General features: G+C 38.3%; 1 protein-coding gene across 2 annotated transcripts; it reads right to left on the bottom strand.

The window, feature by feature from the left end:
* Window positions 1-1,212: 1,212 nt before the first annotated feature.
* On the bottom strand, window positions 1,213-9,580 carry LOC112572243. Of its 2 annotated transcripts, none has more exons than XM_025251817.1 (7): window positions 9,364-9,580; window positions 8,230-8,381; window positions 7,540-7,605; window positions 6,390-6,477; window positions 5,997-6,158; window positions 4,829-4,891; window positions 1,213-4,361 (listed from the first exon to the last, which is right to left on the bottom strand). In XM_025251817.1, exons 1-7 carry the CDS (start codon window positions 9,422-9,424, stop codon window positions 3,484-3,486), a joined length of 1,470 nt encoding a protein of 489 aa, XP_025107602.1. In that variant the 5' UTR covers window positions 9,425-9,580; the 3' UTR covers window positions 1,213-3,483. The 2 variants fall into 2 exon arrangements, with proteins under 2 accessions (XP_025107602.1, XP_025107603.1); XM_025251818.1 differs by having other exon boundaries at window positions 8,298-8,381; window positions 9,364-9,518.
* Between the last annotated feature and the right edge of the window lie 4,860 nt (window positions 9,581-14,440).

Genomic DNA, 14,440 nt, shown 5'->3' with positions numbered 1-14,440 from the left:
CGCGAAAACTATGCGCAGAAAAATCACGTGATTTGGTACTTCCGATTCCGTCATAGCTAGCATGGCCGAGGCGCAGGCGTTGTACACACGTAAGTGATCTGTGGTTGTACACTTCTGCATCATGTCGAAATTTGCAATTTGTTTCGAAAATTTCGTTCAGAGACATGGAGGAATTTAATTCCAGTAGGTGCAGAGGCTATGCACTGCGCGATCATGATCGTGGGTGTAGTTATTTCAACGTGCCGTGTATATCTGGTGAATGTGTGATTGTGATCACATCTTGTTGTCTCAATGTGCCATTGACTAAATCAGTCTGTTATACTATTACAATATATATATATTCTTACATAGAAAATTATTCTTACATATACTGAAGTAGATTTGGAGGAAAGAAAATGAATTTGAAATAGTAGGAGTGAAAACTTGCATTGTTTACATTTAGCGGTAATTTTGTGTCTGTCTCTGCTCTTGTGAAGCTTTGCCTGTTTATGCATGCATAGAAAGTACATTAATAATAATAATGAATAATTAGTACACGCATACCTCCTCCTGATGGAGGAGTTCAGGCATATACAACGAGTCTACACTCATGCTACACACGCAGGCATACATGCCCAAATGAACTAATACACTTTAATCCCACACACTTCAGCCTAACCGATCAATCCCCGAAAGTATATCTCATACATTCAAACAGCAATAGCAGCTGTAGGGGAAGTGTCACACTCAGGGCAAGGACACACTGGAAAAAAGTCATACAAGGAAAAATAAAAGGAAAGTCATGCCTCTGAGGTTTCCTTCTCATATTATTCCAGAGGTCATTGGAACCTTCCTCAAAGGAAGTGTCGCCACTTAAGTAGCATGGTTTTTTGTTTCATCCAGTCACATCCGACCTCATACAGCCTTTGACCTTTAATCTTCCTTCTTCCGTCATTTTCATAAGCAACAAGTTAAATGAACTCGACAAAAATGCCGTGGAGATTACGATTACGATTTCTTGAATGCCTATCGAGCAGGACAATTTTCCGCCATGTGACTCTCCTTTAACTACCATCTTGCTGCTACGCGGGCACCAAATGTCGACATCATGCCCCGTGACAGCTAGATATCATCTTACAATCAGTCCCTACAGTCGATGTCAATCTTTCAACAACAACAACAACAACAACAACAACAACAACAACAACAACAACAACAAATCACTGTTCAAAATAGTAAGAATCAACATTAGATTCATGTAACATTTATTTATTCAACAGCTTTATATAAGATAGCAACAACAAAATGACACAAAACTTTTGTTCATGACATAACTTTTGTTCATGACCTGTGTCATCTTTTGTGCCAGAGATTTGGTTTACTGTTGAGACATTTAACAGAAAACAAGAAATTAAGAAGAATTCTTCATGAGGTAATTATTATTTTTCACTTTTGGTTACCACATGATTGTCAATGCTCACAACGCAATTTTCGTCTTTTTACAATTATGTTAATTAAATGTTAGTGAATAAAAGTAATCAAAATATAAGAGGAGGGAACACATAAAGATCTCATTCTCAAAGACTAAAACAGCTGCTGTGCAATAATATCCACAGGATAGCTAATAGAATCATCTAACCACGGACGTACATCTCTGTAAGAAAGCAACAACCTTCTTTCAAGTTTAAGAAGAGAAAGAAAAAAGTTTAACAGCTCAATATCTTTGAAGGAATCTGTTTCGGTGATTAAAAACAAAAAAGCACAGAACAAAAGAATAACGAAAAACCAGGCCTCTTATCGTGTATATTATTCGGCACCATTTGAGAACGATTATTAAATAAAGAACACGAACAAAACATGGATGATAATAAGACAATATGTCACATGATAACAATCACAAATGTTGGCTACCAAAGACCTGACAAGCTACAACTTCGCGGGAAGCTAAGTATTAGTCTTAGCAGACCGCCTGCAGTCCAGAACTATACGTCCATGATCTAACTGAACTGTTACATTTTGGGTTAGTTTCTGCAACCCTAAATAAAAATTAGTCATGTATTTAAAAATTTAATATAAAAATCATTGAAAAAATGCATCACTTACACTCGTCAAGTATAAAATACTTAATTAAAAATCTTGTCAATAAAAACGACCAAAATTCCAAGACACTTTCACATGCAACATGTTCACCTTACTCTTGTTCCAAATTCTTTTTTATTAATTAGGCTAAATACAATAGTGTGAAAATGATAACATTTGATATGAAAATAGTGACCAGCATATATGTACATCATGGTAGAAAGTCGGAGATTAATATTGATAAACAAATGTTTGACAGAAGGAAAATAACTCTGTACAGGGGTCGCTGACAATGACAATATTTTATTCATCTGATCCTTGCAGAAATTATACGCCACCAGAATTAGCATTAACAGTGTCAGTCACACCCATACTTCATGTAATTCTCCCAACCACCAACTATCCAGCATAAATTTATAGGTTAATCTCTTAAGCTTCATTTCTTCTGCTTGTTCACATGTGCGTTTTTGATTCGCTAACTCAGTTTGATCGTGTTGAAACTGGTTTATTTTGACACAAATTATAATATGGCTGTCACACCTTAATATGATTGTAAGAGAAATTTGATCCAACTTCGAGAAAAATAGAATTATGTTCTTGTCCCTTGCTTAATACATGTACATTAACGACATTTCAAAAAGTTGGCGTACTTTTTTTTAAAGATATATATATATAGGAGTACCAGCTTTTTAATATATATATAATTTTCATAGCTTCCTATCCCTTCAAAGCGTCTTCGCCGACTTTGATTACAGCAACAAGAACATGTCCAAGCATTTTCGATCTCAGATCCGAGATATCACATCCCAAATATTACACATAACTGTACATATTGCTTTTTTTTTCTTGAGGGGTGATAACATTCAAATCTGGGTGGATTTCAAATCATGGACCACCCGACTGTTCATCTTGACTCAGTCACTGAATGTGGTTATGACGTGTACAAATCACCAATAAACAGCTCAGGCGCCATATCCACATCCAATGTTGGTCAGGGCCAGTCAACCCGATAACCTCTGTCCTTTGTACAGCAGTGTAAGCAAGTGGGAATCACCGAACATATTGCATCCATGTTATAGTATAATGGCATTGTTGACATCGGGTCGATTCTTTCTCTGCACGAAACCTTACAGTCGGGCAATAGTCTCGATAACTCCGTTTATCAGATACTTTTTTAACACGCGGGAGACAGTTTGTATTATGCATCATGCATCACAATAACATCTGAACACAGATCAACAAGAATGCCTGAAAAAATAAAAGTCATTTTTTCGAGGCATAAAGCTTGATCAACATCGTCTGAACCACTTTAACTTAATGACTTCGTTCATTCAAGTAAAGAAAATATAAAAACTTCGAAAATAAAGCTTTCGAAATTTGATAATAGAATATTGACAGCACGTCCACTCCTTCAAAGTCTCTTTACTACCAGTCGTTTTTTCTGTTCAATCTGCCCAAATTCTCCTCGACATTCTCCAAACTCAGCTGACTACCTAAACTAAAACGGATGTCCTCTGGCTGGATGAAGCTAACAGAGTCTTTATCTTTGTCGTCCTCGTACGGGAAGTTCGCCTCGTTCGGTTCATCCACTCCAATGCTGACGTAGGGCGAGTCAGGACTGCTGAAAAAACCCAAACCAGACATAGAAGCATCTAGGAACGGTACCTGCTCGGGGTTAGCAAGATGTACTGGCAGTTCACCAGACTGTTGGTTTTCCCTCACCAAAGTTTCATCTAGTGACAACTCCTGCACCGCGTCCAGCAGCGCCTCGGTTGTGGCGGTCGAGTCCACGCACGCGAAACAGGTCAAGCAAGGGCACATTCTGGTGCCTAGAATCTGGTGTAGGAGTTCACAAGACGAGTTCAGTTCAACTTCATGGTCCGGTCCTGGTTTCTTCTGCTGCACCACCAGATGACAGGGCAGTTTGAACCTCTTTGCAAGTTTCCTGGCTGCTTCCGCATCCCCGTCGAAGCAGCCTGGCAAAATAAACGCCTTTCTCGTGCGCCCCTTGAGCATATCGGGTGATGTCAGATTTTTAACAGTTTCAACGACTGTGGTGTGGTAGGCATTGTTGCTAAAAGGCTCCTCGTTTAATAAATACCGCCGCATCAACGGTGACACGTAGACTAGCACGTGACAGTTTTTCATCTGAGATGCTAGCCATTCGCTAGGATTGGGATTTTGACGAATGTCTTTGGTGTCGACGAAGTTGCAGGAAACGTAACTGTTCAGATGATCAGAGTGGGCCTTCACTAGTGAGGTGAAGGGGCTGTTTTCTTTATGTATATACAAAAGGAGAATGTCTGCGAAGGAGAAAAAACAAATCAGAAAAGAACTTTGTCTGCATTTTAAAATCACAATACAAGGGAATGTGATTAAGACATTTTATTGGGTATAATTTTTCGTTTCTTATTTGCTTGCCGTGATTGCATTCTTCACACATTTTTTTCATTCTGGGGTTTGAATAAAAGCGCTTGATAAACCAAACAACTTTGGTGAAACTCAGACTTGTAGGCCATTTTGTTCTGTGAAATTCTGTTAAAAAATTTTTAACCTTTAAAATCTAAAAATACGTTCATTAATATAGGCAGACCAAGAGCTGTGTGCGTTTTGTAAGTGGCTAATTACATAAAAAAGCATATCCATTCAGGAAAACCTTCCAAATTACTCAATGGACATTTCATTTCATAAGATATGCTAGTATAAAGACCAGTACTACAACTTGATCTGTCTTCTAAAAAGACACGAGTGTGTGTAAACGATTTCTCACCTACAGTTTGGTGTCTGTAGCAGCAAACCCGAGGAAATCTAACGTTCACCTTTTGAATATAACCTGTTTTGATATGGAAAAATAAAAATAGCAAAAGGATAGGAACTGACAAATTGATCATACCGTACAATTCTTATATACTTGACTTACAAACTACAAGTTTACAAAACTACTTTCTCAAAGAAAATGGGCTATGAACATATTTTTATTTTAGTTAAAACCATTTCTTTTTAAGACACATGTTTTTTAGCTCAATAATGTCAACACTTCTTTGAAAATGTCTAGGTTATAGACACCCTCTTCTCATGTAACCTGCTGCACTAATAAGCATAGTAATGATCTTTTCTGGAACATGTCACCTCAAATTTTTAAAAAGTGAGTCTCTGAATGTCTAGTCATAACCACTTCTCAAGGAATCTGTCACAATGAACTTCACACATTTTACTCCTGATTTTCTTTTTCACTTGCAGATATCTAAATCAGTAGCAAGAGTGTAAATTATTTCCACCTAAGCCACAACGGCAATCTTTCCTGTCTCTGACTGGCTTTATGCTAGAAAAATGTTAAGCAAACGATACTTTCCTCTAAAAAAAAAAAAAAAAGTGGCAGGTTCTCCCATGGGTACCAGGCCGTCAATGGAATAGGACAAAACAACTAAAGGAGGCCACAGGGATTAATCCCAGCTTACAAAAGATGTCTAAAGCAGATCAATGCCAAATGATCTTAAAAAAAGCTAAACTAAAAGTACCCTTCAGCCTTATTCACAAAATATATTCATCACGAAGTCTAGAGGAACAGATTAGTCACAATTAAAATGGTTGCGACCTGATATAGACAAGTACAAAAGAAAACAGATTAAAGTTGTACACAAAGCTCATTCAAGGACAAATAAACAGAACAATATTATCTGTTTGGTACAGTTAACTATAAATACTAAATGTTCTGATTTGCTTTCTTGAAGGTAAATATAGGTATGACATATAGCTAATGATGTTACCATAATTATTCACCATCACAATAATCTTGTGACAAAAAGTATATTTCAGTCAATTAAAATGTTGACCCTTACACAAACAAACATTTCCTCAGTTATCTCAGATTCAGTAAGTCAAAGAACCCAAAAGCTCTTCTGGTTACAATATTATTATTCTCATTTTAGCAAGCTCACCTTTCTTAAAAGCAACTGTGATAAGCACACCAAGAACCACCACTGACAGAAGAGTTGCCACTGCTATGGTAACATGGGAATTAAAGATGTTTGGTTTATCTGTGGCTCCAGAAGTAGGAGTGGCTTCAGTTTCAGTTGCTAGCTCTGAAAGAGCCTCTAGCTCTGAAACAGCCTCAGTATATTATATCATTGAACGGCGAGTGTGTGTTCTACGGCAGGAAATGTTTCTTATATTACATTATTAAGTCTCATGGGTTTTTTAAATGTTTTTTTAAAGTGTGATTCAAGCAAGATATCACTGTACCCTGATTATGCACCTCTACACATTTTCCACAGAAATGAATACTGCAGTTTTTGTACATTGGGTTAATTAATACTAGACTAATAACATACCTGCTAGCACTGGAGGTGAAATGGTCACATGTGTATGGAACCTGTATTTATCAAGTAAATCATCGCCATATATGTCCAGTGGCATCACCTGTGCACAGTAACAGAGAATGATATCACAAATGCCATAAACTGATCTCAGCTATACCAAAAAATACTAAAACATATTCAACGTTTTTGAATAAGTTTCAACTGATGAATGTCTCCATTGACTCCATCTCAATGTCTGTTCTCTGGCAAGATTAAAACAATAGTGATTATTTGACGCCTTGTAAATAAGTGTCACATCCATGGAGAAATCATGTGTGGCAGAGGTAAAACCTGACTCCACAACCTACAATGCACATGTTTTTTTTTCAGAACGCCACCAGAAGCCACAGTTATGAAGAAGTTAAGTCATTGCCCTGAGACAAAATGGGGAACTCAAGCACAAGTATCTTATTTCTGAAGTTATGAAGTGGTGTTCAAACCCCTCAAATGTTTTACTCCCAAAGCTGTGGTTATAAAGCTATAGCAAAGGTGGCCTAATGTAAAGAAATATGTAGTCTTCTATGGGGTCTGGACACTGCTTTATAACTTTAAGTTTTCCATTTTCCCCTGGGGAAACAAATTATTCTCAATTTATAACTATATGCCTGAAACCACCCTTGCTAAGCCATTCTGGATTGTATGTTAAATTGTATTTTTAAACAGTACAGAAACATGGTCGAATTGAAGATAATCTGTAGTATAAAAATTTACACCAATGTTTTTATTTTGTGTGTATGAGAGGGAGAGAGGTGGGTCTTTGTTTACCCATAAGTTTTTTTCCCCAAGTCACATAGTTTTGTTAGTATGTTTTATTATTAACTGCACCTATCCAGGAATTTATAAAATTTAATTTGTTGTTTTAGTGGCAGTATTATCAATAATGGTGATGATGTCGATAATAATAACGTTTAACATTACCTCCTCATGCTAGTCACTTTATCTGTGACTATGTGTTATCAGTGACTTTAATTATTTAAACATAACTAGTTTGTTTCCATTTAGCTGTGACCATGACACTAAATAGAAACTCAAAGGCTTTAAACATAACTATAATTGAATTTTATGAATCATTTAAAATAATGTACTTTTGATGAATTCTCCTGAAGAATATCTTTTCACTTACCCATATATCATAGGACAATTGGACAATAAGCTTGTTGACCACAAATACAATACTGTTGTCATGTTTCTGAAAAGACAAATGATTGATGGAGAGAAACTGGCCATGTCATTAAATTAATTTTCAAAGACTAAATGTTCCAAACAGATTTCTTAGTGATTGTATTAAATACTCATTCCTCCTTCTTTGGAGGAGGAAAAAATGAAGCATTGTTCTTAAAATGCATGACATTACAGAGCCAAATCTGTGAACATTTATAGAAAAACTATGATTAAAATAGTGCACTGTAGAGAAACAGGAGTCACGAACCAGTCTACACACTTTTGTTAAAAGGAAGCATTGTCCAGCACCATAGAAACTAATCTTAAACAAACAACAACAAAAAAACCCCAGCCCTTTAACCTTATGGTTGTTGAGGGTGGAGGTGTTAGAGACCCTACTAATCTCTGGGCCAGTTTTGTAAGCACAACACCCATTTCCTCTTAATCATTGCTTTACTTTCCCTAACCCTCTAGGGAATCGAGTAACAATTTCTCAGCTGGGTCAGCCAACACATATGCATCAAGCCCTCTAATATGTGCACTTTTGCAATTGAAAGTCATTACGATGACAACGTAGAGTGCTACCCACATTACACGGTCTGCCCTATTCAGAAAGAACAGATTTAATAAAAAAGAAATAGTGTTTAATTACTTCAAATTCTGAAACGCTTCCGTAGCAAGATATAACATGCCTCATGCAAACATTGTATCGTGCCGCACCAGGAAACAAGGGTTCGATGGAAATGTAGGCTGTGCCATTTGGAAGTGCCGTCCAGTGAATATGGGGATTCCACTGTATGGAAGCTGTAATAAAGTGGTTTTATTTTGATATTTCTGGAATTCACTCATAAAAGAGCTGAAAAGTGTATGGAATAAAATGGTTGCAAAGTCAGTTTATTTTATACTGTTTACAATAAACTTTATGATGATTAATACAACTAACCTAAAGCAAAAAATAATGTTAAATGTAATGAACATGTAAAGAATGAAAATTAGTTCAAGTGAGAGGGATGGTGAGAAATCGGGAGAGTGAAGGCAAGACACTGAGAAAGGGATGGCGTGAGACAGAAAGCTGGTCAACCAGAAAGGTGGGAGCCAGGCCCACATGCAAATAAATAATCACTCAAAGACAAGAAATGTTTGCTAAGGAAAAGAAATATTAAACAATAGTGTGATAAACAGGATAAAACGAAATATGAAGTGGAGAAAGGGCGACACAGGAGCAAAGAAGTGTGTGAAAAACAAATGTTGAATATTAGTCACCATAATCAAAGTCATCAGTGTTTATGAGACTTTATGGATCATACAACTTTAATTAAAAGGTTTATGCGATTATTTAATGCTACTACCATTTAATCTATTAACATATCCGGTAAGTGTACAACTAGTCAAAATGCTTTGTTTGCAGCAATAAATCCTCACAGTGAATATTACTAATACTACTATATAATAATATACTACTACCATTATTAATTTACAGCTTTTTCATTTCACTCGCACAAAGATTTTCTGTATGCAGTTTATTCCTACCAATATGTACTGTGTATGTGATGTTGAGGATGAATAAAACGTTCTGTTATGAGTAAAAGGGAAAATAGACGATAAAATTAAGGAGCTATAGAACATATGTCAATTGAACCGAGTTTGTCACACACACACAGTCAAGTTTCCCGAAATAAAAATGGTCGTTTTTGGAGCATCCAACTTTCCCAACATAATTGATCGTAGTTATACATCCGTGTATGTGGAAAGGTCGATGCACTTTAGAAAACAGACTGATACTAACCCGAAATGACAGTCAGAAAGATACGTGCTGAAATAAATATGTATAACAGTTGAAAAAGCATCTTCAGTTGTTCATCCCGTTCAAGATATTGTCTTACTCAAAGAACATGTTTACAACACGTTTGGTTTAAAATAAACGCCTTTTCATCGATTTGTTTGCTTCGATGAACGCGGAAACAGAATTGTGTCTAAGGGGACGTAATCGAAGGCCTCGTAACATTTGAACCCAGTGACCTAATTATGAGCGAATTTCCGTCCCGGCACAGATGTATAGCTCCATTCTTCTAGTGCGTATTTTCCCACATTATTTTAAAATACCCCTGAGTGTGAGAGAGGAAGAGAGCGAGGAAGGTAGACGGGATTGGAACTATAAGCTCTGTCGAGCGCAAGACTATTGCAAAGGGAGATTAGTTCGAGAAGGGTCAGTTATGTCCCCTGCTGCATAGCAACAAGCAGGATGAGGTCAGCTGGGAATTTACTGTCAACATATCAAAACATTGCATCCGCCCATCCCCACCACGTGCATGCACCCACAAACATACACTGTATCTGCTGTAAACATAGTGGCCTATTAAATTGCTAACGGGATGTGGGACTCACGGTACTTGTGTTTATAATGCAGGGTTTCCTGTCATTTGCACAAAAGCGTTTAATAGCTTCCTGCATGGTGACTATATATAGCTCTCTCTATAGTATAGAAAAATAAGTAAATGAGCACTTAACAAAACCCCGTTTACAAGGAGACATAGATTGGCGTTATATTAACGTCAGGAAGCTGGAAATATGTCCAAAACAATATGCTGGACAACAATAATGTTCTAATTTAGTAAGGATAGTCGTGGTACAAATTCCAATACATTTACATGTATACACACATACTCAACTTTGGACCCAATGTGTCTTTGTTAGAAGAAAAAGTCAACGATTTGGCAGCAACAGACACTGCGTGTACATGTCAGAGAAAAATATGTGATTTTTTTTTCTTTAAATATCTTGGACTGATTTTCCTACTTAAATTGTTATTTTCAGCTCTGTGCAACGGCCAAACTGCACATATCTCAGCAAGATTTCACTGAGCAGTCCTGATGTACACATACTCGTTGATCAGTTTTAGCAAGCGTTCATGCACTCCGTAAAAGACCTGTGGGGGGGATTTTTCTAATGGTTGGGTAAAACTCAAAGTAAGGAACTATTTCTGGATATTCCTCGAAAAACTTTCGTTCTGGAGATATACACATACAAAGATGTACAGAAACAGATCAAGTTCATGATGTCACGATATGCTGCGCTAATTAACCTATGTTCCTAGTCGCCGATTGGTTGAGGCTTTCTCAACATAAGCTAACCATGTACAATTCTGACGTCAGCGTGCTGGCCTTTCTTCTGCTTGCCCACTGATGGTACCTCTCACAATGCAGACGTACCTATGCACATTTCTGGCGTGTGTATTTTTTAAAAATCAATTTTTGTGCAAGGAGATATTTGTATCTCGAGAACAGAGGGATGTTATTTGGATTTCGGGAAACAATAGTTTGTACCGAGCGTAAACCTGTCAATGAAAAAAACTGCGTTCATACGCGCGAGCGCACACACACACATACACACGCACATTGATTACAAAATATGGACACGGGCTACAACACAAGAAAAAAATTTATTCGTTAGAATGTCTCAAGGCACATCAACACAAAGTACCAGCGCAACAGCATCAACAATTGCAACAAACTACAACAGTTGACGTATGGCACTATGTGTACAAACACCACTGACTGCACACTCACTGGATTCGGAATTTGGCTATTGCCAAAGGTAACGGCTATAGACTACTGGCAGTGACATCGGCATCTTCAATCATTGTGACATTCTACGTTAATAGGACTGACAACTATAATTTATAATTAAATAAAACCAGTAAGAATGAAATGAAGCGAAATATTACATTAAAAAGTATTTCAATGCCTGTACACAATGTCAGCCACGTGTAACCAGTCTTATAACTGATAACCTCGTTCAAAATGGCTGTTATGCTAAAGGTCAAAGGGCTTTATGGGTTAGGTCGTTTATGAACAGGGACTTCACTGTAAACATTTAGTTCTGTCCTGCCCCATTGAGTGCGCATGTCGAGATACAAATGCTTCGGTCGATCAGAGAAACACCGCTCTAGCTCAGGTAACATGTAGACTGGTGAGATCTTATCCTATATACTTACTTTCTCTCTCTCTCTGTGTCTGTCTGTCTCACACACACACACACAAGGGGAGGGCTCAAATCTCGTCCACAAAGTCACATTGACCCATGTGAAGGTTGACGATCTTTTACATCCGTTAAATTACACACTTTCACGTGAGGTTGGCTATAAAGTTATTTCACGAAGGCTTTTCTTAAGTAGGAAAAGTGCACACACTTCCTTACTGCCCTCAAGTCCCATTGTATAGGCAAACAAGTTTGGACTCCGCACAGCGTCTTGACTGAAGTTTTATTGTGCCTAACGTTCGAAATCCAACACCATTTCCTATGACCGACATTCACACTTTCCCAAACTTGGTCAAAGTTTCCTCGGTAAATAAACGCCTTTGTGTAACACTGCTCTGAGGCTAGGAATGTTCACCATAACTCCGACAGAAAACACTATTTACATGGACAGGGTATGGGAAAGTGTTAGCATACAAAAGCACTTACATTTAATAACAACCCCCGAAAAAAACCTATGAATCAATGGAACAGTACTTGTAACTTACAGACAAAACAGCTTCTATCATTGTTTTGAAATCTGTTTGCGGGCGGTACGAGGTTTTTATTTTTTTTCATGGTCCCTCCATCTATCTTCCCTGCCCCCAAGACTCTCGTGAAAGCGATGAAACTCTGAGGAAAAATATGTCACCGGTTGTGGGACAATAAGGAAAATACAGACAACATCTGCCGACTACGTGAACTGATCACCAACGTCTGTGACGACCAATCTGTTGCTTTGCTCCAACCAAGACCGTTACCTTTGTTTGGTTCCAACAACGGTAAACGTCTCTCTCTTTAGAAAAAAGTAGCTACTCTGGTTACATCTAGTATTGAGAAAATTATTAATGTTTTAACAATAAAACATTGGAAGGAAATATTAGCCAGTCGGGAGGAAAATCACTGAACCCTCACCAAGGACATGACCTCGTTTCCAGACAACGTGCGCAGGGTATTGACACGTTCAAACATGCCCGTTAGAACGAACAAAAAGAAAAGGTACCCCACCTACACTCAAAGGCATTCTTAGTGAACATTTAGTGACGCCCTGCTGGGTATCAATAAAGAAAGAAAAAAAAGAGCAAAGATCCCTTCTACTCCAAAGTGACATTCAGACCCAGACTGTAAGTGCGGTTAAAGAATTCGTTTGAAGCTCGTTCCCAAATAGTGACAGAGATTTGTGGCAGAGAGAGAGAAAAAAGAATCTATCCCATGAATAGTGCCTTCCTTTCTCTAACATACACCATCACCATACTCTATCCCGTTTTCTACACTCTCATTACTTATTTATCTTGGCACGCTACATGCATGACTGTTATTAACACTGACCCTTTCTATCCACAAAACACGCATTCAGGGTTTCGGGAACCTCTCCACTGATTATTCAGTATCGACTTCCATTCGCTTTTCTATTTACACTGGATGGCTCCCATCGAACATTCCAATGAGCAATGCACATGGATGTCCTGCCCGGAGGGACCGTCTTCTGACAATTTATAATCTATAGCTACTGAGACTACTTTCTCTGGTTGTACACAGAATTTTTTGAGCGGGAAGATATTTGTCGACCTCCAAAATTCGTCAGGGAGTAAGTAAATCGTCCGAAAGGACTGGGAGCAGACGGAGGGGTGCTCGGGAGGTGTAGCCCCACCAGAGGGCGTCTGTAAGTGTAGGAGGTAAACACTGTTTTCTGTTGAAGGCGATACTACAGCCAGTGATTCGAAAGCAACTTCATAAAATGAAACTCAACTTTTGAGATAGTTATAATACATGTAAAACAGACACTGCGAAAAAAATGTTCGAGGTTGTTGTAGGGGGTAGTGTGGATTGGGGGAGACGGGAGGATCATGCTGTTGAGTAATGCACCCCGTCCTAAAAATAACATTACAAAGTGCGATCGAGATCTCAATATCGCAACAAAGACGAGGGCAGACGAGCATATCAAAGTTTGACACAAGGGGATCTTATTATACAAAGCAATAGTCGAAGACATGATTTTTTTTTGGGGGGGGGAAGGAGGGATGGGTTGGTTGGCAGGGGGGAACATTTTTCAGAACCGTCGGTCACGGTGGCGAACACAAACCAAAGCTTTATAGTTTGCTGCTCCTTCCACCCACCAACATTGCCCCACCCCTGAGGGAAAATGAAGATACAAAAAAGATCCGGTTTCAAATAGGTCCTCCGCAAAAATTAAACGCACGGGTAATCTACCAGAGAAATATAACAGTATGCAACCTACTGAAGTGACCCCCCTACCCCCAAAAAAATCGAGCAGGTTAGCATTCTTTCCACCCCCCCATTCCGCACCCACGCCCACTTTTTGACTTGCATTAACTTCAGCTATTTTCTCCGAGAGACGGTTGTTTTCTTCTGTTCCCTGGAAAAGGAATGAGTATTTAACTTCATAGAGGGTTCGGGAAGGCAGGGCAACGAGGGAGAGATGAGTGCCGCTCACATAAAGCTGGCCCCGAGAAAAGTGAGGGCTCGGACATTTCACTTCCCGACGACTGAAAGGTTAAGGGGCGATTGTTTCCTTCCAGCAAAACACACACGAGAGTGAGGGAGAGAGGGAGGGAGGAAAGAGAGATATAAACACTGAAGTGAAATCAATAATAGAACGCTGTCCCGGCAATAAAATAATCTGAACACTGGCCTCACATGTTTCTAAAGCATATGAAAAATTCAACATAAAAGACAACAATAAGGAAATCAAATGAATAAAACAGCTGTTTTATACAGTCAATATTATTTGGGCATTTATTTAAAATTAACATGTAGACCTTAAACGTCCCATCATATTACAGGCAGCGTATGTACAACAACAAAGTTCTAAACCTGCAATTTTACCA

Source organism: Pomacea canaliculata, linkage group LG9 (genome assembly GCF_003073045.1).
Source record: "Pomacea canaliculata isolate SZHN2017 linkage group LG9, ASM307304v1, whole genome shotgun sequence".
Classification (NCBI taxonomy): domain Eukaryota; kingdom Metazoa; phylum Mollusca; class Gastropoda; order Architaenioglossa; family Ampullariidae; genus Pomacea; species Pomacea canaliculata.
Note: the sequence above shows the minus strand (reverse complement) of the source record. Positions and strands in the feature narration are given on the sequence as shown.